At 37.2% G+C, this 23,572-nt stretch overlaps 1 protein-coding gene across 1 annotated transcript in view; it reads left to right on the top strand.

Annotated features, from left to right (window-relative positions):
• The first annotated feature begins 6,542 nt into the window (after positions 1 to 6,542).
• Positions 6,543 to 23,572, top strand: part of nrbp2b (nuclear receptor binding protein 2b) — a 44,015-nt gene continuing 26,985 nt past the window's right edge. Inside the window, exon 1 of the mRNA XM_028434567.1 lies at positions 6,543 to 7,166. Coding sequence (XP_028290368.1) covers positions 7,047 to 7,166 — 120 coding nt within the window. The 5' untranslated portion in view covers positions 6,543 to 7,046. The remainder of the gene's footprint in view (positions 7,167 to 23,572) is intronic.

The raw sequence follows: 23,572 nt of genomic DNA, 5'->3' as shown, positions 1-23,572 counted from the left end.
CTGTTAAATGTAGATTTTTGGTAACTAGCTGTGAGATAAGATATGTATGCATGTTGTTTGGTCTAATGCATGTGTAAATTATTTCAGAAAGAGTTTTTATTATTACTATATTCAATCATTTAAATAAAAATGATTTAAAATCTCCTGTGTATGTTTGCAGAACCATGAGCAGAAACTACCTGTCCAAAAATGATGAGCTTCGCAGAGGCGACTACATTATGGCCAACAACAGGGAGTTCAAGGCTATTTTTCAGGTAAGGAGAATAAAAAATGACATTTGAGTGAAAGATGAACTACTGTATATATTCTGCAAAGGGTAAAAATCCATTCTCCGTTGTGTTTGCAGAACGATGGTAACTTCGTGGTCTATGGCTGGCAGCCCCTGTGGCACACAGACACCGTAGGGGATGACAGTTTCCGGGTGTGCTTGCAAGCAGACTGCGACCTGGTCATGTACAGCAAGGATGGCAACCGCATGTGGCACAGTGCCACAGCCAGTGACAAGGGCATGTGCCGCCTTCATCTGACCGATGACGGCAAAATGTTGCTCCACAGGGAGGAAAAACTCATCTGGAACTCAGCTGAGTCAAAGGGCAAGAAGTAATTGTTCTGAAAAGCAGCAAGTCAAACATCACTGTTGGAAGTTATTGTTTTTCTCCAATAAAACATCTGCTCTTGTTGGCCAAATGTGACTTTCTTATTCTGTTTTTTTAAGTGAAGAATTATTTGACAGAGGATGGCGGTACAATTCTTTATTGCAATATTTAACACTTGTTTTGACACAGGGTTATAACCTAATCCTAACCGTACCAATGGCATCTCTCAAGAGCTTAAGTTATGAGTACTTGGAAGATGATTGTTGATTCATGTTCAGACTGATCTGCGATTGAGTGGAACATTCACAAATAAGTTGTCAGTCTTGGTCCCACCTTCAAACAAGACAATGAGCCTAAGAACACAGCTGAAATAACAAAGGAGTGGCTTTGGAACAACTCTGTGGCCATTCTTGACTGGCCCAGCCAGAGACCTGACCTAAACCCAATTGAGCATCTCTAGAGAGACCTGAAAATGGCTGTCCACCAACGTTCACCATCCAACCTGACAGAACTGGAGAGCATCTGCAAGGAAGAATGGCAGAGGATCCTCAAATCCAGGTGTGAAAAACTTGTCGCATCATTCCCAAGAAGACTCATGACTGTACAAGCTCAAAAGGTGCTTCTACTCAATACTGAGCAAAGGGTCTGAATACTTATGTTAATGATATATTTTACTTTTTCTTTTTTAATAAATTTGCAAAAATGTCTACATTTCTATATTGTATACATTTCAGCAAATGGCTACAATGAAACAAAGAGTGAACATTTTAAAGGGGTCTGAATACTACCCACAGTATTTCAGTCCCTGCAGGATTTTTACTTACATTTTCTTGATTTTTGAGGACATTTCGTGAATTAAATTGAGGAAAATTTGCCAAATTTTGGGAAAAATTTTGAATTCTCACAATTTGAGATTAAAAATGACTCCTGTTGTGTGATATAAGAAGTTGAAACCTGAGCTTTGCGAATATTGTGGATTTAAAATTACAATTTTTGTATTTGGAGGGGCTGAGGTATCTACAACTAAGTTAGTTGTTAATTTACAAAATGTTTGACGTTTGTTCAATCATTTTTACTTTCTCGAGCGGGACAAATTTGATGCTTTGAAGGGTCGCATTTGGCCCCCAGGTCTTGAGTTTGACACATGTGGTCTAGAGCCTATTTAATGACCAATAATTCTAATTGGAGTGTTCACAATTTCTAGGTGGAGTGTTTTAACCTAGAGAAAGGTGTGCTACAGCAATCAAAAATAGGCGTAAAGAACAGCTGTTACTAGGACTACTGCAGAGCTGGATTGAGTTGCAGGAGAGAGACTTGCAGGACTGCAGCTCTCTGGGATCATTACTTAAGAATTCTGTTTTATATGATAGGTAATTAATACCTACATTTGAATAAATAAATAAATAAATCACTGTTTTTGTTTTTCACCATTTAGCAGGCTTAAATTACCTGTAAAGAAGTTGTTTATCTGTGACTGTGAAAATAGCCTTGTTCTGACTAAAATAGCTCATATATCTGCCATAAAAACAATGTGATACAGTATTTAGAACAAAGCATTACACACCTAAAAAGCAGCTATAAAAGTGAATGGATTGGTGGGTGAACACATAATAACCAAAACATAATTTAATTAATAGAGGACAGAAATTTGTTTTAAAAAGAAGTTCAAAGAAATAATAATTACGCTTGTTTCAGGTGTTTCTGATATCTGTATAAAGTTTTTACAGTGTGGTTTTGATGCCATATTGTGAAAATCTTCCAACTAGGTCCTGAAAATTGAGACTACACATATATTTTTAGTTTATTTCCAGAAATGTTTGCCACAAAATAAAGCTGAAATAACACTTCTCCCTAGCGCCTCTAAGTGGCCATCAGAAGTAACTACACAAAAAGCCAAAGTCAATTTTGAAAGGCTGTTTTTTTTTGTTTTTTTTTTAACATAAAAACACATGCAGGAGATTGAAATTGAATAACAAGCTGCTAACCTTTAGATTACATTTCAGAAGGTTTTTTTCTTGTGAAATAAAGTTTAGTCAGGGATGTTTAGAATAGATAACTCCATTTAGTTGAAGCCAAATATTGCATATGACAGGACTGTGGATTTGTTGAACAACAGCACATATTCAGACTTCATTTATCAACAGGTCGTGTTTTACTGCAATAAATGTACGCAGGGCCGCCTAGCGCTAAATTTCATCCCCCCCCCCCACCTTTTTTTTTTTTAAATAATCATTTTAAAAGGTATGATAAACGTGGAACACACCCTTTACAATCACTGTACATGTTTTCTCTTAATTAAATATTAATATTAAAAATATGCTAATCTTCTGCCCATGTTTATATTTATTTTATTTTAATTCTTGTTCCATTCAATATAATTCTATTGTGTTGTTTGCACATTGTGTTCTTTGGTTTTAAGATTTGTGTTACTGACTAGTAAAACCAATGAGGACAGTAGAAATGTCCTTGTACTGACACTTTTATATTTTATTCTAACTTTTGATTGCACTGTTTTGCATTGCTTTTGGATTTTGCACCATTGTTGTTATTGTTCCCTAGAGACATTTGCACTATACCTGTAGGTGTTATATTGTCATAATGTTATGGCAAACCGTTTTATAAATGCCATAGAAGTGCGTTTCATGTACAAACCACTAGATGGCAAACTGGGCTCATTTTGATAAATGTATGACAGCGTTTGGTAAGGGATTGAAGTGCGCATGCGCCATGTTGGTACTAATTATCTACTAATAATAATTATAATAACAAGATCATAAGAAAGAAAGAAAAACAAAAGGACAAAATGAAAACAATAATAATGAATATTATTATTAATAATATAAAATCACCTGAAAATACTCCAGTCGTCAAGTTGTAAAATGATAACTGTCTGAACTCTCCCACATTGTTTTCTGTAATTGAAAAGCTCACAACCCCGACAGATCAAATAGCCCCTGAATAACGGTCAACTGGAAAATGCAATGAATTTGCTGTATACTTCAATGAAAAAATACAATCAATAACGTCAAACATCAGAGCAAACCAGCAAAATAACAAAGCTTGAACAGCTTCAACCACTGACGTATGAGTCAACCACAATGTTAGAGTTTATTACAGTGAACCCAAACTGTTCAGCAGCTGAATCCATCAACGTGTTGATTTTAAAACTGTTGTAATGTCAATTGTCACTGATTTGTGTCAGATAATTAACTGCTCATTCCAATCAGGCGCCGTACCAAAATCCCTGAAAGTAGCTGCTTTGAAACCTCTTGGATGCTTCTTTACTGGCTAACAATAGACCAATCATAGCCAAGATCATTGAGAAGGTGGTCTTCAACCAACTGAGTCAATTCTTAACATTCAACAAAATATTTGATACATTTCAGTCAAGCTTTCGTTCTCATCACAGCACAGAAACTGCTCTGATCAAAGTATTCATTTACTTAAGGTTGAACACTGATTCAGGAAAAGTATCTGTTCTCATTCTATTGGATCTAAGTGCTGCATTTGACACAGTAGATCATATCATTTTGTTGCACAGATTGCAAACATGGGTTGGACTAAATGGAAAAGTAATGCAATTGTTTAAGTCCTACTTGGAGGAGCAAAGTTATTTTGTAAGCATTGGAAACTTTGAATCTGACAGATTACCAATGTCCTGTGGGGTTCCTCAGGGCTCTGTTCTTGGACCTCTTCTGTTTAGCCTTTACATGCTTTCTTTAGGACAAATTTTACAGAACTGTAAGGTTGATTATCAGAGCTACGCAGATGACACACAACTATATCTATCACTGAACCCAGATGACTATGGTCCATGGCTGGCACAGACGGCTGCTTAGGGCTACCTGGCCACTACAGGGCCCCCAACCTGGCAACCCCACTTGCATGTTACTGGCACTGCTGTGCATTGCGTGCATGAAAACTGGAACTGCCTACTACTCCTAAACATGTTCTTAAATGATTCCTTACCTCTTTAGCACCAAAAGAATATCTGTAATATTATGTGAATATCTGTGAAAGTCACTTTTTTCTATTAGCTCTTTTGCACTTTTTTTTATTTATTTTATTGTATTATTTATTTATTTATTTAATATTTGTACTTAGTGAAAACAATTGATATTATTTATTTTAATTGTATTTTTTTTTTTTTGTGTTTGTTAAAACTGCATTTCAAGGTTGTGCCTTTTTTTTTATTATTATAAGACTCTATGTTTAACTAGAGTTAATAAATGGCTTATAATAACACATAGTCACAATTTCAAAATTCCTGTCAACTTTTAACATTTTTCCAAAAAAAAAAAAATTTGCGCACGCACATTATGTGCCCCATATATTCATTTTGCTTGGGCCACCAAATGACCTGGGCCGGCCCTGCTATGGTCCCAGAAAGGTGTTGTATGACTGCTTAGAAAAAGTAAATTGCTAGATGAGTGAAAACTTCCTTCATCTAAATCATAAGATGGAGGTGATTGTTTTTAGTAACAAGGAAAAGATCTTTAAAAGCTAAAGACCAAGTCAAAAACCTTGGTGTTCTGATTGACTCAGATCTTACATTCAGCAGTCAGATCAAATCTATCACAAAAACAGCCTTCTACCACCTAAAGAACATCTCCAGAGTGAAAGGTTTAATGACTCAGAAAGATCAGGAGAAACTGGTCCATGGTTTTATCTCCAGCAGACTGGACTATTGTAATGGTCTTCTGACAGGAATCCCCCTAAAGAGCATCAAACATCTACAGCTGGTTCAGAACGCTGCAGCTCGGGTCTTAACCAGAACAAAGAGGTCAGAGCACATTAGGCCAGTTTTAAAGTCTTTACACTGGTTCCCAGTCAGCCTCAGAATAGACTTTAAAGTTCTGCTGCTGGTGTATAAATCTGTGAATGGGTTTGGTCCAGAATACATCAGTGAGATGTTAGTCAGGTATGAACCCAGCAGGTCTCTCAGATCTATGGACACAGGTCAGATAGTGGAGCCCAGAGTTCACAGTAAACATGGTGATGCTGCTTTTAGTTGTTATGCTGCAAAGAAGTGGAACAAACTTCCACAGAGCTGAAGTCAGCATCACATGTGAGCATTTTTAAATCAAAGTTAAAGGCACTTTTTTTCTCTACTGTGTAAGATTGAGAAGGAGATTTTTGGTCATGTTGATGATGTAATGTGTTTGTTACTGATTTGAAATATTTTTTTCCTGATGATTTTACTACTGATTTTAATGTTCTTATTGATTTTTAAGCTATTCATTGCTTTCTGTTGCATTTAAATTTCACCATGTAAAGCACATTGAGTTGCTTTGTGTATAAAATGCGCAACACAAAAACATTTGCCTTGCCTTGCCTTGAATGTAAATGAGTTTTGGTATGTCTGCTTGATGTGAACAAATGCAGAAATGAACGTTGACATGGCTCAGTTTTATACAGACTGTGTACGACTGCATTTAATCATATTTCAAATAGAATGCTGGGAAAACAAAGAAAACATCAAAACAATACCTAAAACAGTCCAATATTAAAATATGTACTTCTTTTAGAAGCAATGATAATATTATTAAAATATAATAATAAACCAAAAAATAAATAAATACGTTTGTTTACCCTATTTAAAGAAAGAAAAGAAAAACGAATAAAAATAATAGACAAAATCATAAATAATACGCATTTATAATAATAATAATAATAATAATAATAATAATAATAATAATAATAATAAAAATAATAATGATAATAATAATAATAATAATAATAATAATAATAATAATAATAATAATAATAATAGATTTTATTTATAATGCACTTTAAGTTTAAAGCAAATCTGTGCAACAATGAGTGCATAGGAATAAAATCAGGTTAAAAAATGAGTTATTTCTGGGCGTGGCCAACCTGAAAGCTGAAGATCCGAGCTCAGAAGTTGCTTTGCGCACTTACTGCGGTGTTTACGGTAGTCCTCCATCCCTCGCGCTGCTGGCAGGCGCCCACACGCTCAGATCCCGCAGTGACGGTGACGCTGACAAACAGTCCGGACGCTATTTATCTCTGCTCACTAAACACACGGAACCTCTGAGGCGACTGGACGCTACGTTGGACTTTCCGGAGAACAATCCCGTTTTTATTGGACCAACGCGCTTTGTTTCACTGTGACTGGAGACATTGAAAGGAGAGCATTTCGCAACCTATTTAATATGCAGGCTGCAGGGCGATGAAGTCTGGGCTGTAATTTTCCCCTGTTTTCCGCCCTTCAGCTGCTGCCATGCACACACCGGTGTCCTGGAGCTGAGAAGCTGCTCGTTTTCAGCTCTTTTCCTTCTCACTGTGACATGTTTTGAGCGCCATCAAAGAGCGGCTGGTTTGTGACTGTGTGCTCAGCGTCTCTCCTCCACACACACACACACACACACACACACACACACACACACACACCCACTGTCTGTCTGTCTGTCCCCACGCCGAGCTACAATGACTATGTCCGTCCCGGAGAGGAAATCAGGATCCGAAGGGAAGGAGGAGGAGAGCGAGGACGAGAGCGAGATCCTGGAGGAGAGTCCGTGTGGCCGCTGGCAGAAGAGAAAAGAGCAGGTTGGTCCATGGACGCCTACGTGAGAGAGAGCGCGTCTCTTTAAACGCATCATTCCAACATCCTCCTTTAGCTTTAGGGTTAGTGATGGAGTGCAGGAGCCACTACCATCACTATCACCCACATGTGCTACAAGGCCAGGGAAATTGATTTTATACAGCGAAATATTTAATGTAGTGTGCTTTACATGATCAAAAACCAGAGGTGTAGAGTACAGGTATATATACTCAAGTACAAGTACAAGTACTGGTACTTGATTGAAATTGTACTCAAGTACAAGTAAGTCATGCATAAAATACTCAAGTGCATAGTACTCAAAGTAAACGTTACTTGTTACTTTCACCCCTACGGTTCCCTTGTACAGTAAACACATCATGTACAAACGTAAAAAGGAAAAAAAACCCAAAATATTGCACAATTGCAACTAGAGATGTCCCGATACAGCTATTTCACTTCCGATATTGCAGCCTTGCGTATTGGTCGATACCGATATGACACGATATCAGCACGAATCATACATACTTTTATTAGTTATTTTGTAGTGTGGAATGTTAGAAAAGGTTTGATCAAGAGAACAATAGTCAGCAACAGTAGGTATGAGGAAAAACTGAGCCATTTATTATTAACCAATTGGTTACATTACATTTTAACCTTCAACATAATATCTACAGCAGGGGTTCTCAACCGGTCTCACCCTGGGACCCACATTTTTCCACGGCCATTAAATCGCGAGCCACGTTTTTCAAAATTATCTGTTGAAATTACGCATTCTCCTTTTTTAAAACATAAATCTAAATATTTTCCTGTGCAACGTGCACTTTATAGCATGCCTGTCAAAACAAAAGTTTCTTTCAAAATAAAAGATAAGTCCAACAGGAGAGACTTAAAGTATTTATTTATCATCCCATTGCAGTCCATTAGAGCTATATGAAGATGGTGGATTGTGTTTGAATATAGTGTTGGTGTTCTACTATATAAGCTTATTTTTTAGTTCCTATTTTTAGGTTTAGGACTTTGTTCCTAGTGCTTAGGTTAACACTATTATACGGTATACGCTTTAGGTGGAGAGGGTAGCAGCCTCCCGTACTAAGACTGGGACCTGGTTCCAAAGGCGAGGAGCCTGGTAGCTAAACGCTCTGCCTCCTGTTCTACTTCTAGACACTTTAGGAACTTCCAGTAGACCAGCAAACTGAGAATGGAGAATTCTGCCTGGATGATAGGGCACTAACAGGTCTCTAAGATCTACAGGAGTTTGATCATGTAGAGCTTTGTATGCTAAAAGGAGGATTTTAAACTATACTCTGGATTTTACAGGAAGCCAATGAAGGGAAGCCAATACTGGAGTAAAGAGTTACAATAATCTAGTCTAGATGTAACATGCATGGATTAGTTTTTCAGCATCAGCAGATGTTCCTGATTTTAGAGATATTACGGAGGTGGAAGAAGGCTGTCCTTGTGATTTGTTTAATATGAGAATTAAAGGATAAGTCAGTATTTAAGATAAAGCTTAAGTTTTTCACTGTGGTGCTGGGTGACAGAGTGATGTCATCCAGAGACACTATTTGCCCTGATAATTTATCTCTGAGGTGTTTTGGACCCAATAAAATCACTTCAGTTTTATCCTGGCTAAGAAGGAGTTTTATTTAACTGATGAATTTCCTCTGATTTCATTGACATATAGAGCTGTGTATCATCTGCATAGCAATCAGATGACCATTACAATAGTCCAGTCTGGTGGAGAATAGATAAAAGCATGGACCAGCTTCTCCTGATCTTTCTGAGTCATGAAACCATTCACTCCGCAGATGTTCATTATGTGGTTTTAGATTTTTTAGGATGCAGCTTGTTTGGCTTTAGGTCTGTCATGTGAGCACTGAAATAATTATTGTGTACAGTGCATATTGTCTTACAAACAGCCAGACAATGATGCTAATCTTCCAATACAACTGAATTTTACTAAACTATTGTAAATGCTATTTACGTTATGTTTAAATAGAAAACAATGCAAATCAGGAGCAGTGGGTCTTAAAAGAAACACGGGTAAACACTCATTTAATACATTAAATCAGATAAATCATAAACACCAAATACTTTTTCTTTAATGATAATTTACATTTCAGTTTATTGTACATGTGCAATATTACCCGTTACTCTTTGTAAAGCCCCACTTATCGTATATCTCTGTCTTTGCTGCTAAAATCTAATCTCTAATTTCCCTTTGCTATGGGTTTTATACATTCAAATTTCTCACAACGTTACCTGCTAGGTATTGGAATTGTGTGTTTTAGTGTTTTTAATAATGGATTACAGTACTTCCCAATGTATGTAACAATTAATACATTCAGACAAAATATATTCAACATTAAAAACCACATATAACACTACATAATATAAACAAGTGCATTCATTTATCACAGAATAAAAACTGACTCAGTGACCTTTCATTGCAAATTTAGTAGATTTATGAACAAAATGAGAAAGTCTCGGAATAAATCTCATCAGCACATAATTTCATTGCCCGTGTGTTAGTTTATGCACATTTAGAATAAGACTCTCATAGAAAAAAACAAGTTGTAGCAGAGCCACAATTGTTGTTGAACAGCCCTGAAATATGTGTAGTCTAATGCTGCTTTAAAATCTTAAACACATGATAGTAGGTATGGAAAACATGAACTTTAATAGGATTTAGAGCAAACAAGTAGGGCCACTTTGGACGCAAAACTCTTAACATTCTTTTTTTATTGAGCAGTACAAACACTGAAACCTCTGAAGATGAATAGGAAATTATACTGTAGGTGAATACAGTAAATAACCAATTACAGTTTACCTGTGTTATGCATGTAATTTAGTGTATTTTTTAAAATTTCAATGTAAAGATTTTAAAACTTTGTCAGGTAGTCTGAAGAAAAGTAAAATAAGTCTGTTTTTTCTTTCCTAAATGAAGGTATGTGGTTTTATACTGGTTTATGTGTCACTGTAGGTCAACATTTTTTAGTCTATCTGCTACACACACATCCATGGGTGCGTTATGGGCGGAATCTGACTGTAGTGTTAGAGCAGAACGGCTGTATCATCATATATATATATTTTTAAAAAAGGCCGACATGTTTGCAGAAAGCTTTCTATAAACAACACAGTGTTTGTCTCATGTCAACACACGCTGTGGCGTCTACAGCTGGTGTATTCACTGCATGAGCCGCCACCGCCATTAGACCCAAAACCTGAAAGAGTTCAAACTGTCATCTCATTATCAGGCTGACACGCGCGCGTGACCAAATGTTAGAGAAAATTGTGAAACACTGGGTGTCGCCTCCACCAGCAGCTCCTGATAAGCTGGAAAAATGAAGTTGAAGGTTATCTGTGGCTCACACACCAGTACCAAACCACCTGACCATGCTCTACTTCCACCACTGATGTGTGTGTGTGTGTGTGTGTGTGTGTGTGTGTGTGTGTGTGTGTGTGTGTGTGTGTGTTGACATGCAAAGGCCAACACACACACACACCAATCATCATCACCACCCACTGGGGATTTTCCACTCATTGATTATCCATCTGTCTTTTACTGGTCTTCACCAAATCGGACAGTGTCACTTCCCTCCACATGCAATTATATTTGTTTTTACGCTTGTATTTACATAAATTGGAGGGAAATGACTGCTTAGATCTCACAAAACACATGTATTTACTCAGTAATGGCATGGTTTTAGGATTTATTATGTGGTTGGTGATTGTTCTTTGTGCAACTGAAGCTCATTCAATTAGAAACACCAGTTTAAAACCATAATTTACTGAAGGCCAAATGAAGCCTGCCATTATACGAGAGGAATCAATGTGTTTTACTCTAACTTGTTTTTCCCTGTTACATCGAGTGTATTGATTAATGGCTGCAGAGTCGTGTCTCTGTGACTGTTTTCAACAATTGTTGTGACTTAGTGGGATTTTTTGTTGTTGTTCTTTTACCCTTTACAAACCAGAGGAAATCTGACATTTACTTATTTCAGCAGTAAAATGACCGTCAGGTTCATCTCTGAATGGTGTCACGTAACTTCAGTTTGAGTCATTAGTGCAAACATTTGGTGTTGGGTCATGAAAATGGCAATTTGTCCCACTTATGATTAAAAAAATTTTTTTTTAAACCCAACCATGCTTGTTTTAATGCAGATTTTTCTACTGCTAGGTGATATTTTGATCTAAGCACCAACCAATGCACAGTCACCAGGTTTGGGGTCAATTATAATAGTAATCACGTAATTGATAATCAATTCCAATTATGGTGTAATTATATTTGTAATTGCAATTGGAAAAATCTGCTAGTGTTGTAATCATAATTGAAATATAATTGAGTTCAGATAATTGACTTTGTAATTGGCATGGAAATGATATAAAAACTGTAATTTACAATTTATCTAAACACAAACCTGTGTAACTATGGTACAGTTCTATGGCTTACACACACATATGTAAACAATTATTAAAATATGTTTCAGACCAAGTTTTCCTGTCAGTTCTCTTGAGGATCATTTAACCATTTAAAAATAATATAAATCACCAAAAATATTAATACCAATATTTTTATTGATTAGGGAGCCTAACAATGTAACAAAGAGATGAAGTACAAATTGGATGATAGGTAATATTTTTTAGTGTATTTTACAGCTGATTTAAGGTCAGTCTGACCCATTATCATAAGCGAGGAAAGCTAACACAAAGCTTATTTATTAATTAATTAATGATTAATTGTAATTGAAAATTTAATTGTAATTGACTCTCAGGGGAAAAATGATCATTTTAATTTTAATTATAATTGGGAAAAAAATGGTGGTCACTATAATCGTAGTTAGGTTGTAATTGAGGATGAATTGAAGATGTAATTGTAATTGAAAAATGTAATTGATCCCAACCCTGACAGTCACTTTTCCATGTAATTATAAACTCAAATCCTGTAATTAATCATTAACACTCAGTGCTAATTGATAACTATCCTAATGGAGTGAATTCACTGATAAACAAGTGACATGCTTACATGCATGTGGCGATGCTTACATGCATGTGTCGATGCTTACATGCATGTGGCGATGCTTACATGCATGTGTCGATGCTTACATGCATGTGTCGATGCTTACATGCATGTGTCGATGCTTACATGCATGTGTCAGAAGAGAGAAGCTGTAGGCAGTGAGAAATATGTGCAGCAACGTGTGGGTAAAATTAGGAATGCCCACAGCACTTTGTCACAAACGACATCATTATGCTTTCGCCTGTAAGAAAACACAGAAAATTATTATACAATTATTTAAAAAAAAAAAACCACATCACACATCTGTGTTAGAAAATACAGAAAATCATGACACAATTATTAAAAACAATGCAGCAAAGTGATGATTGAATATTGCTTGAAGTAGTTTTGCCTTTCGGACCAGTGTGCAGCAATAACAGCTGGACTGACCTGTGTTATAATTACATAGCACTCAAGATTTTCTCCAGACACACTTTGCACACAGAGCGAGTCTGTGTGCAAAGTGTTGCACTCACTAATGAGTTTAGTATAGAATTGTCTCTGCCTCGACTGAACTCTGTAAATCATCTCAGGTATTTATTTTTTTAATGTTTACAGTAATAACAATCTTCATGATTATGTTCAATACAGAGAGTAAAAGGCCATGTGTGGGTAAGGCACTTCAGTCATGTGGTGAATTAAATCCTCACGTAAATGTGCATTTGCTACTTTTTAAAGTCACTTTTAACTAGAGGACTGGAGCATTAGACGTGTTGTACTTCATTCAAAAGATAATTGTACTTTGTATTTCTGATGTAAATGTGCACGTGTAACACATGTAGGAGATGAAACACATACTTACTGAGTTTACCTCCGATTATAACCCTGACGCTAACCTAGTCCAGTAAACAAATTAAACACGTGTCCGTTCACTTTGAAAACAAAAATAAACTAAAATGAGTTATTATTTTCTTAGCAAAAATTCATTTTCCGGTAGTGCGCGTATACAATCTCAGTACTATGCGCACTCAGTACATGACACCGGTTCACAAGTATGTATTTGTACTACAGGAAGAATACAACTAATGTATCATAAAAATATGAAGAAAATATTTTTCGAAAAATTAAAAAAAAAAAATTAGATTATTGCCAACGTCTGTTGCAGAGCACTCGAACCATCCAACCTTCACATAAAATTATATATTTCAAATAATCTGTGACCGTATAATTGTATGCACACATTTATCTCAAGTAACAAAGATGACTTTCCTCTTCAGAAAAGCTTTTAGTTAAATGGATTTGAATTTTTATTATCCTTTTATGATGCTGCTCCTTTTAATGTAAATTCACCTTTGTTTTGTTATTGTTTTATGATGTTGCTCTTTGATTTCTCCTCTGTTCTCTTCAGCACTTTGTGATTTTATCTGCAAAAAGCGTAAATGAATTACTTACTAGAGTAACATGGCTAATCAAACAGAAGAGAAAGATAAAGAACAATTCCACATATGAAAAGGTTTGCATGTTCTCTTTTAGCATGCATGGTTATTATTTCCTCAGACATTATAAATACACTACTCATTAGCTGCCTGAAATAATACATGTAGAGTGCACTAATGTTAAAGTCTACATTTAAAGCTGCAGTATGTAGAATCCTCTCTATGCTCCGTTTCAAAACCAAATCTGAAACTTAGCCTCCCTTACTGGTGTCTTTTATGAACGCTTTTGGCAACTTTTTTCTCAATAGAGACATAGTGACAAATGTATGGACTTTATCTTTAGTTATTGGAGAATTTTCTGATGTTTTAGAGACTCTGACATGAATGAGCGCATCACTGTAGTTACTGTCCTGAGCAGCGGCTGCTGCTGTCAGCTGGCCTTGCCAGAGAGCTCAAAGATGCGGCTGCACTGATCCCAGCTGCCGCTCAGGGCAGTGACAACCATCACTCCACTTCAAGACTGTAAAATAAATTCAACTTGGATAAGCTTCTCTTAGGTTTACATGCATTTATCCCATTTGTTATCACTCTCTCTCTGACACCAGTGTGTGCGGCAGACCCTGTTCAGTCACGGGTATCCGCGAGGATGCAAAGTGGTCTGTTCCTCCCGAGTATGTTTATGGTTTTATTCTGCCTTTTTCCGCTTGATTTGCCGTGTAACTGTTGTGTCTAACGCTGCGATAGAGACTTCTGCTGGAACATCTGCCATTGCACTTTGTACCTGAGCGCCCCTGACTTAAGGCGAGCAGCCAATAGTAACAACTAAAACAGCCCATGGAGCACACGGGTTTGTCGAAAGATCTCTGATTGGCTGACATCCAGCATCACACTCCTGGCTTTATAAACTTCCTTTACAGGGCCAGGAGAAGGAGAAGATATTCACTGTCCACTCAGAACACTTTGGATTACAATATGCTCAAAGATGATTATGGCAAAAAAAAACTTACATACTGCAGCTTTAATAGATTCCTAATGCAGGATGTTTGACACATTGGGCTCAGCAGTGCTGTGTGTTAAAAGTCAGAGGGTATAGCTCAGCCAAATGAAAGGTGACCACACATCATCACCTTACAGATGGCATGATTTACGCTGTATTTTAAACATACAGCAGTTTTCTAATGTTTTGAATGACTGAGGTTGTAAATTTAAGCCTTTAAACCGTATCCCTGTCCTGCATCACGGTGTGGATGGCAGAGAGCGCTCTTTAATACCTGACGCGCTGTAATGATCCAGAGATGCCTGGTGTTTGACAGCTGTCCAGTGAGGAATGGTTTCCACTCCAGTTACCATTTTGGAGAAAGATACACCCGTTAGCGGCACTCCTGCAGCCTGCTGCTAGCTGCTTACAGCTTTACTAGGAAACCCATTCACACCTCCTTAATACCAAGAAAGTGAAACAGTGATACACAGAGAGTCCTGTGAGTGTCTGTTATTTTAGTGTCAATCCAGACTAAAATGGATTTATATGAGACTTTATGCTGACACCCATCATTCCCAGAAGGTTAATCCCATTTGATTCTGGTAAACCCTTTGTTTTCCTCCTCTAAACCAGTATTTCCATATCTTTACTGCACAGGGTCATCATCTGTTTGGTGGATTGTCACATATTTTTGTAAAGACGTCAATGTTTTGTAAACAGTGAAACCTAAAGACTGGACTTTCCTGCAAGCAGGCATCAATAGATTCAAGTAAAAACAGAAAAAATGGAAATATTCACATTTATTCCTTTTATTAGTATCAGCTGTGATGGGCAAAGTGAAGATGACCATTATCCAGGGTTGGGGTCAACTGCCGCTCCATTATTCAATTTCTATTACGTCTTCAATTACCTTTTTTTTCTTTTTTTTAACTATCTTATTACAATTAAAATTATTACAAAAGTTCAAGTACAATTCATCACAATTACTGTGTGTTTAATTAAAAACAACATAAAACCTAACTTTCCTCTTGTGTTAGCTTTCTGTTAGCATCACTTATGATAATGAGTCAGTTTTGACCAATGTATTAAATCAGCAAAAAAATATTATCTATCATCTAATTAGTGTTTCAGCTCTTGGATACCTTGTTAGGCTTCCTATTCAATGAAAATATTGGTATTGATATTTTTATTGTGGGCGTTTTTTAGATTTTTATTTTTAAATGGTAAAATGATCCTCAAGAGAACTGACAGGTAAAGTTGATGTAAAACATATTTTAACAATTGTTAACTACGTGTGTGTAAGCCATAGAACTGTAACGTGGTTCCACAGGTTTTCGTTTAATTAAATTGTAATTGACTTGATTTTTATAGAATGACAATTACAATTACACAGCCAATTATCTGAACTCAATTACAATTCAATTATGATTTCAACAGCAACAGTTTTTTTTAAAATTCTGATTATAATTATGTCACAATTGTAATTAATTACGCAATTACAATTACAATTGGCCCCATACCTGCTGTTATCCAATCATCTGTTAGGATGGTGCATCAGGCAGCGAGTGGGTGTTTAATCACTGCGCTAAACAATCATTCAAACATAATAAACCCCATTTTTTTTATTGTGTTATTATATTTTTTCCTGGTAGAACTAAAAACAAATTACTGCAATTTCATGTACTTTAATGGATGTTATTTGCACACGCTTTGCTCCAAATAGGGGATTAGATGTGCAAATTAATCCTCTAAAGTAAACTTTTCAAATAGTTTTATGTCTATAAGTTATTACTACTAATCCGACGTATTAGTCCTATATAAACAAAGTGTGGCCATTGTTCAGCCTAGCCTGGACATGTGATTGCCGTCAGTGCTGGTTTGGTTCATAGAGAATCACAGCAGTGCTGGATGCATCCACTAATGGAACGCTTTTCCTGCTCGACCTGTCTTCTCTTCTCGCCGCACCGCCTCCTCTGAACACACCCACTGATTTATCATGGACACGTGAGACTGAGACTATGTTTGTCATGTGTTAACAGCCTGGATACCTTCTAACCTGCAAGCTATATTTGTCAGTGGTCCTAATGTTTGACTATACAGCGCCTCGTCAGCGATTGTGTAAATATCAAAGAGGCAGTTGTTGGTCTTTGTAGCGCTGATGCATGAAGGAGGCTAGTTCATGCATCACTGGTATGACGGTTTGCTTCAATTGTTAGTCTCATTTGTCAGTTTTCATCAGACTGATGCTGAATTGAATCTGGACGTGCAGTAGAGAGTTAGTGGGGTCGCTGTTTAATTACAGACAGAAGGACGTAGAATCTGAGGGGTCACTCACTGTCTATGGCTGTTACAGATTGGTTTTGGTTCATTTATTGCAAACAAACAAATAAAAAAATGGATGAAAATGAAAACAAACAAATTTCAACAGAAATCTGCAAAAAGAATGTAATTTCAATATGATACATTTGATTCGTTCGACAATAATAATAAATAATGACTTGGATTTATATGGCGCTTTTTTCGAGTAGACTCACACCAGTCACTCACATCAGTCATACTGGTGGTTGTAAGCTACATTGTAGCCACAGCTGCCCTGGGGCATACTGACAGAAGCATGGCTGCCATTTTGCGCCTACCACCACCATCATCATTCATTCACAATTCGTACCCATCCATACGAGGCAATGTGAGTAAAATGCCTTGCCCGAGGACACAACGACAATGACTTAGATTGTCGAGACTCGAACCTCCCTTCGGTTATTGGACCACCCACTCTACCACTGATCCACGGTCGCCCGTAAGAGACAGGAAGAAGCCTATGCTTGTGCTGTCCTACCCCGTTCTTCACCAATAACAGCTGCAAAATCCAATGAAATAAACTAAATTAACAATACAAATAAAAACTCTAATTAAGCTATTAAGAAAAACAGAACAAAAACAAACAAAATGCACAGGCGCCATCAACATCTGCGAGATTTACATTCTTCTTCTTCTTCATTTCTTTACTTTTTGTACATATTAATACTTAGTTTATTTGTATCGTCAAGATCATTCCACAAAACCACCCCACAAAAGGAAATACACATACTTTTTAAGCAGTGGCTATCTGTACGGTTGTCATATCAATATACCGACATTCTATCTGTACGCAACGCCCCTCATTGGTCAGTTTAGGTCACCTGATAGGTCAGTCATTGGGCAGTTCAGGTCACGTAACTAAGACTAAACTTAACCGTAAACCTTTACCTAACTCTAAAAATTGTTGCGATACAGGGTTATAACCTAACGCTAAGACGCTACGTACGTGTACTTTGGTAAACGTACCAATAGCAGCGGGGGTTGTCTGTACGGCAACCGTACGAATAGACACTTTCTACTTTTTTAAATTAGTCCGACCACTGTTGTTTCATGTTTAGTTTCCCTCTAAAGTTATACCCCCCCCCCCCCCCCGTCTATCTGTGAACACATTTTGTATGTTTACAGGTAGCTGTTTATTGTTTTGCTTTAAACATTATCTGTGCAGTCATAAATTGTACCAGATCCCCAAACTTTAAGGTGTGTGATTTTAACAACAATACATTGGTCTGTTTATAATAGCCCATATTGTGTACTCTTCTCTGTAGTGTGCTTAGTGACCGTAAGATGGTTTTGTGATTCATTGGTCACATTGCTGAACTGTACTTTAAAAAATGGAAGCAATACAGGCGTGGAGCTGTAAGCGTTGTATTATTATAACAAAGCCAGACCAGTAAATCGCCAATTTTTAATCATCTGCTGAATAGCTTCTGTGTTATGTGGCCTCTGAGAGCATCATGTAGTGAAACCATGTTCTCTGGTGTGAGTGAGGATTCCGTTTGTGTTTGGCTTTTGGTTGAGTTTAATTATTACCATTTTAATTTGAAAAGTTTCAGGCGTTCAACGTTTGTCGGTGCTCCCGTCCCTGTTCTGAAAATAGATAAGCAGGAATAAAGTTAAGAAGGGAATTCTGCCATATTATTTATGTCGATAGATAAATCAAAGGGCGGTGACGCATCTTCACCTCATCTCTTTTAGACGCTGAGCATTTGTTCCTGTTGCTCATGATGTTCCTGTGTCATGGGATCTTGGGGGATCCTGTGACCTGATTGTGAAAAGGGAGTCAACAAGTCTTTTGGGTGTGGAGTGGGGTTGGTAAGGGGTGCTGGCGGGCAACATTGGATCCCGATTGGTGCACACATTTGGCCACGTTTACATGACAGCTTTAATTTCCCTTTAATTCAGAATAAAAATTCAATCCTCATAAACACCTAACTCTGAATGAAAATGGCCATTCCGAATTAAACCTAAATCCGAATGAAGTGGCTGCTTTATTCTGATTTTAATTCCAAATAGAATAATTCCTCGATCTTGTACACGTTAACTTCCGCTTTAAATTAATTCTAGTCATTCTGCGCATGCTCATCCTGTCGCGATGACGCGCTGGTGACGACAAAATCCAAGATGGCCACCGGGACTAGAGCCGAGACTGTTTATTTAAAACAAGCCTTAGAAGACATGGATATAATGAAAGGAGTGGATGGACGGAAGCACGGACACACAGATTTATTACACACATGGGAAACAGGCTTCATCTGGGACATGAAGCCTTGCACACAGTTCTCATTATGTGGTCTTCTATGTTGTAGTCAAAAAGAAAGGGTTTGTTTTGTGTTTTTTCGCGATAGACGTGATACGTCACGTTCGCCCCCTGTCCAATCAGAACTCCTCCCAACCCCCAGATCTAAAGCGGAATCGAATAAAGGCGAATAAACGTGTTTTCTATGTAAACCTCAATTCGGAATGATTATTTCCATGTTAACTCGAAACAGAACACTTTAATTCCGAATTGAAAACCATCACGTAACTGTGGCCTCTGTCTACCTTCTCATCTATAGCTGTGGGACTCGGACCTATGAAGTAATTTAGTCCCTGTGAGCTCAGCGGAAATCAAATCACAAGACGCCGCTGCTCCGAGGACGACCTTTGACCTCGTCAAGCAATCTCAGTGAAGATTCTTTCAGCCACTGTTTGTGATCTCCCAGTGGAAATTAGATTAGCAGTTACTGTATATTAGCATTGTCCTTTTTGGATACATTACTGTGATAGAAGCTAACAGATTCCTAATTGCTTGATTTGTCATTCATTATTATTTGTTGGTAATTAGGATTTACTGCTTGAGTTTGCTATCTTTTTGACTTGCTGCTCATTGGAAATAAAAGCCAAAAAAGAATAGAGCATACATTAACTAAAATAGTAAACGCTGTACTTCATAGTTAAATATACAATATTGTGCATGGAAGGGAAATGAAGAAATAATATTGTCAAACCTCAGTAAAAATCTGTTCCTGTAGAGAAATAAGTCAATAATTCAATCGTTTTAGAAACCCACAGCTGTCTGACTCCTTCCTGACTGTCGTTGAAGCTAGTTTGCACTTACAGTATCTTAATACTATCACTTCTGAAATGTGGGCTGGAATACGGGCCTTTGTGCAGGATTCAGATGTTTTATTTGCAGTAGCTTGTGTTGTTTAATAAGAAATGACCATTACGAGAACCACAATTTACCCTTTCTGCTGTTTCAATTTTAGATTTTGTCTGTGCAACGTGCAGATTGTGTTTCTCACAGCTCTGCTAACAATCTAAACAGTCTGTAGTGAGATGAACCAGTCCTAAGCAACTGGCGTCTCTAGTTGTGTTAAAAGCACTTTGCTAATGTATCAAGCTAAAGGCTGGTTGGGCGATCCTGTTCCTTATTTCTTTTTTTAAATTAACCAATTGCGTAAGGTGCCAGGAAACTATTGTTATTCTGCATCTTTTTCTTTATTTCTTCTTCTTCCTCCAAGGAAATCCTACTTCCGATGCGCGAACAATCACCAAATCTTGCACAAAAGTTCATTTCCATGCCAGATTGTCTCAGCTGCAAAAATAACATTTTAATAACATCAACATTTTGAAAATTTACAACAAATCAAACATATGTGCTACAGATTTGCAACTTTCACCAAAATGTAGCCCCAATCTCCTCCCATAATATTTATTCAGTTGACTAAACTTGCTACATCTTCAGACTGTCCTACCCAAACCATCCACACAGATTTGTGATTCATCAAAATATTTAACTGTAAACGGTGATGTATACAGTTGCAAATGTTCATTTTTTTGTCATTGTCGACCTGTGACCCAGTCATATTACTTATTTTATTCTTTATTACTTTTTTTCCAACCTTCTTTCTGCTCTATGATAAAGGCCAAGGTTTTCCATTTCACAATAAAGCTTTAATCTGAGAACAAGTGTGTGACTATCAGCGGAAAAACATGCCTCTAACCTCACCATGTGCTGTTTGTAGCTGTGCAGGGGTTACCTCAGGGCTCCATAAACACATCTATCTTTGTTTTAACTGCCAATAAAAGAGTGAAACCTCATGTTTCACAAGCTTTTTACTCTGTTACCTGCTGAAGTAAAAAAACTGGTTTTCATGTTGCCGTTCTTAAACTCAGATTGCTCATATCTTGACCTTTGAAACCACACACACTTATCATGATGTGCAGAATAAATATGTGTGTGATCTGTGGAGAAGACACGGTGAACACATATTTAAAGGCTTTACAGGAGGAAGTCTCAGAAAGAGTTGTTGTTGTTGTTGTTTTTTTATTACTATTACTCAGCGACTCAGTAAAAGGAGAACCATCAACTGGTACTTTAATAGTTTTATTTCTTAGCCCCATGCAGTGAAATGCATGCAAGCTTTGCTTATGTACAAAATGAGAATATTTAAATTCTCAAATATTCCAATTAGGTCTTGGACTTTAACGTTTTAGTTGCGATTAATTAATTACAGCACAATAACGCATAAAAAAAAAAAAATTACGCGGTTAATTGTTTTTTTTATTTTGCGCTCACATTGCACAAGTTCCCGGTATAACCATAATACAGATGCACCGGCTACAATGGTAGTACTGGAGGAGAAGTCATTGTTGTGCTCCGTGTGTGTTCATTTTAGTAAAAATTAAAAAAAAAAAACACCGGATGGAAATCAAAAGCCCAGTTGTGTGCAAGTTGTGCAACAAACTTTTCCAAAGCTACAAATTATAATATGTGATTTCCTCACATTCTTCTGTCATCCCTGTTCTGATGACATCACATTTGCATTGAGCTTTTGCATGTCCCTGACTCCCTGTGTTGTTTATGCCTCCCTTTAGAAGCAGGTTGCTGCAGTGTGTCCTCACCAACCATCACTCAGTCAGACGTCTGATGAATTAAATATGGCTGCAACAAATAAACCCTTCATTCTGTGCTCACAGGGCTGATCAGGGTATCAGTTCAACCATGTAACATTCTGAAATATAGAGACCAGTAATAGAGATATTCACTTGTTGTTTGGTTAACAGGTGTTGTGCATGGCTTTTTGTTAAAAATGGATTAGAACTAATAGACAAATCTGTCTTTTTTATTAAGATGATGAGATTTGTCTAATTATTTTACGTTTTGCTTAACGTCCCAAATATGGGTAAAAATGCATCTTCTCACTCTCTCTAAAGGCGGGCATACACTGTGCGATTTTTGGGCCGATTTTTGACTCGTGCGTCTATTTTTGGGATCGGGCCGAGTCTCTGCGAAATCGTGTGTCGTGCATTGTGTAGTATACATGGGGTCACGAGACGGGATTAACACCTCATGGTCTCAAAATCTTCCTAAGACATTCACAAATCCAATGAATCCCAGCATTTAGTCCAAAACACAGTAAAACTGCTGTAAAAAAAAAAAAATGTATCATCCTATTCACAAGAAAAAAACAGCTCCACGCGAATTTCTCCTTACTTTTTTAGCTTTGTGAGGCTGACCGTGTTATTAGAAATTTAGTCTTAGATTAAAATGGTCTCACGGCTCTACTGGTTTCATCGACACCTCATTCTAGCCAATTTGACCCAGTATTATTAAACTACAGGCTATAATGTCCTGATACAACTTTTTCGTTTCCGATATGATACCGATATTGCACCCTTGTGTATCGACCGATACCGATATTGATCCGATATCATCATGAATCATACATACTTTTTTTGGATTTTTTTTTCTCTTTTCTTTAATAAAAAAAGAATAATTACTTATTTTGTAGTGTAGAATGTGTAGAATGAGCGGCTGATGCTGTTGTTCCAACCAGCATCAGCCACTCAGAAAAGACCAACCTAACTGGTGCCATCCAGTGGCAGGATTATAACTTATTTTTATAACTTTTTCTTTCATTTTTTTTTTGGTTTAGGTAAATGTTAGTTACCTGCTGAAGATGGGCTCATGATTCACTTTTAGGTCCCGATCCAAACTTTGATCCAGAAGCAGCTACAAGTTTGTTTTTTCAAACAAACATTGAGTTCCACCAATTGTGTTAAAGCCATCATTGGTTGTACATTAATACTCAGCTTAAATGTAATGCTCCTGCATCATAGTATCATAAAACAGTCAGCGAGGTTTTTACTACTTTACCAGCTGAAAGGCTCACAGATGATTAACTCAGAGAGGACTTCCTACGGTACATCCCATTTCATTTTCTCATCGTCATCTAAAATTACCAGCAGTGAAACACTGCTTTGTTTCAACCCTTGACTATTTTTATTATGAACACAAGCTCAAGTGTTCCTCAGGCCTGCCCGTACCCCGACGGGAGGCACTTCAGTTCTGTGCAGGGTGTGTGGACAGGTAAATGAAGCATAGATGAACAGGAACTATGGTGCTTTCACTGTCCATCCATTGCTTTGTGACCAAGGTTATGTAACTGGCATGAGGGGGAAAAGTAGTTTGCAGTCTCCTCAAATGTCTGCCTGGGGGCCTTTTCCTAGAACACGTGCTGAGCAGAAGGCTCAGATTGACTCTCACTGTTTGTGTTAATTGCAGCAAATGATAAAAACCACATGACATTATATATAGTTATCGTATAACATTGCCTCACCCATTCGACGCCTATGATCAACAATAAATCCTTC

Source organism: Gouania willdenowi, chromosome 20, assembly GCF_900634775.1.
Source record: "Gouania willdenowi chromosome 20, fGouWil2.1, whole genome shotgun sequence".
NCBI classification, from domain to species: Eukaryota; Metazoa; Chordata; class Actinopteri; order Blenniiformes; family Gobiesocidae; genus Gouania; species Gouania willdenowi.
This window is presented reverse-complemented; position numbering and strand designations above follow the sequence as displayed.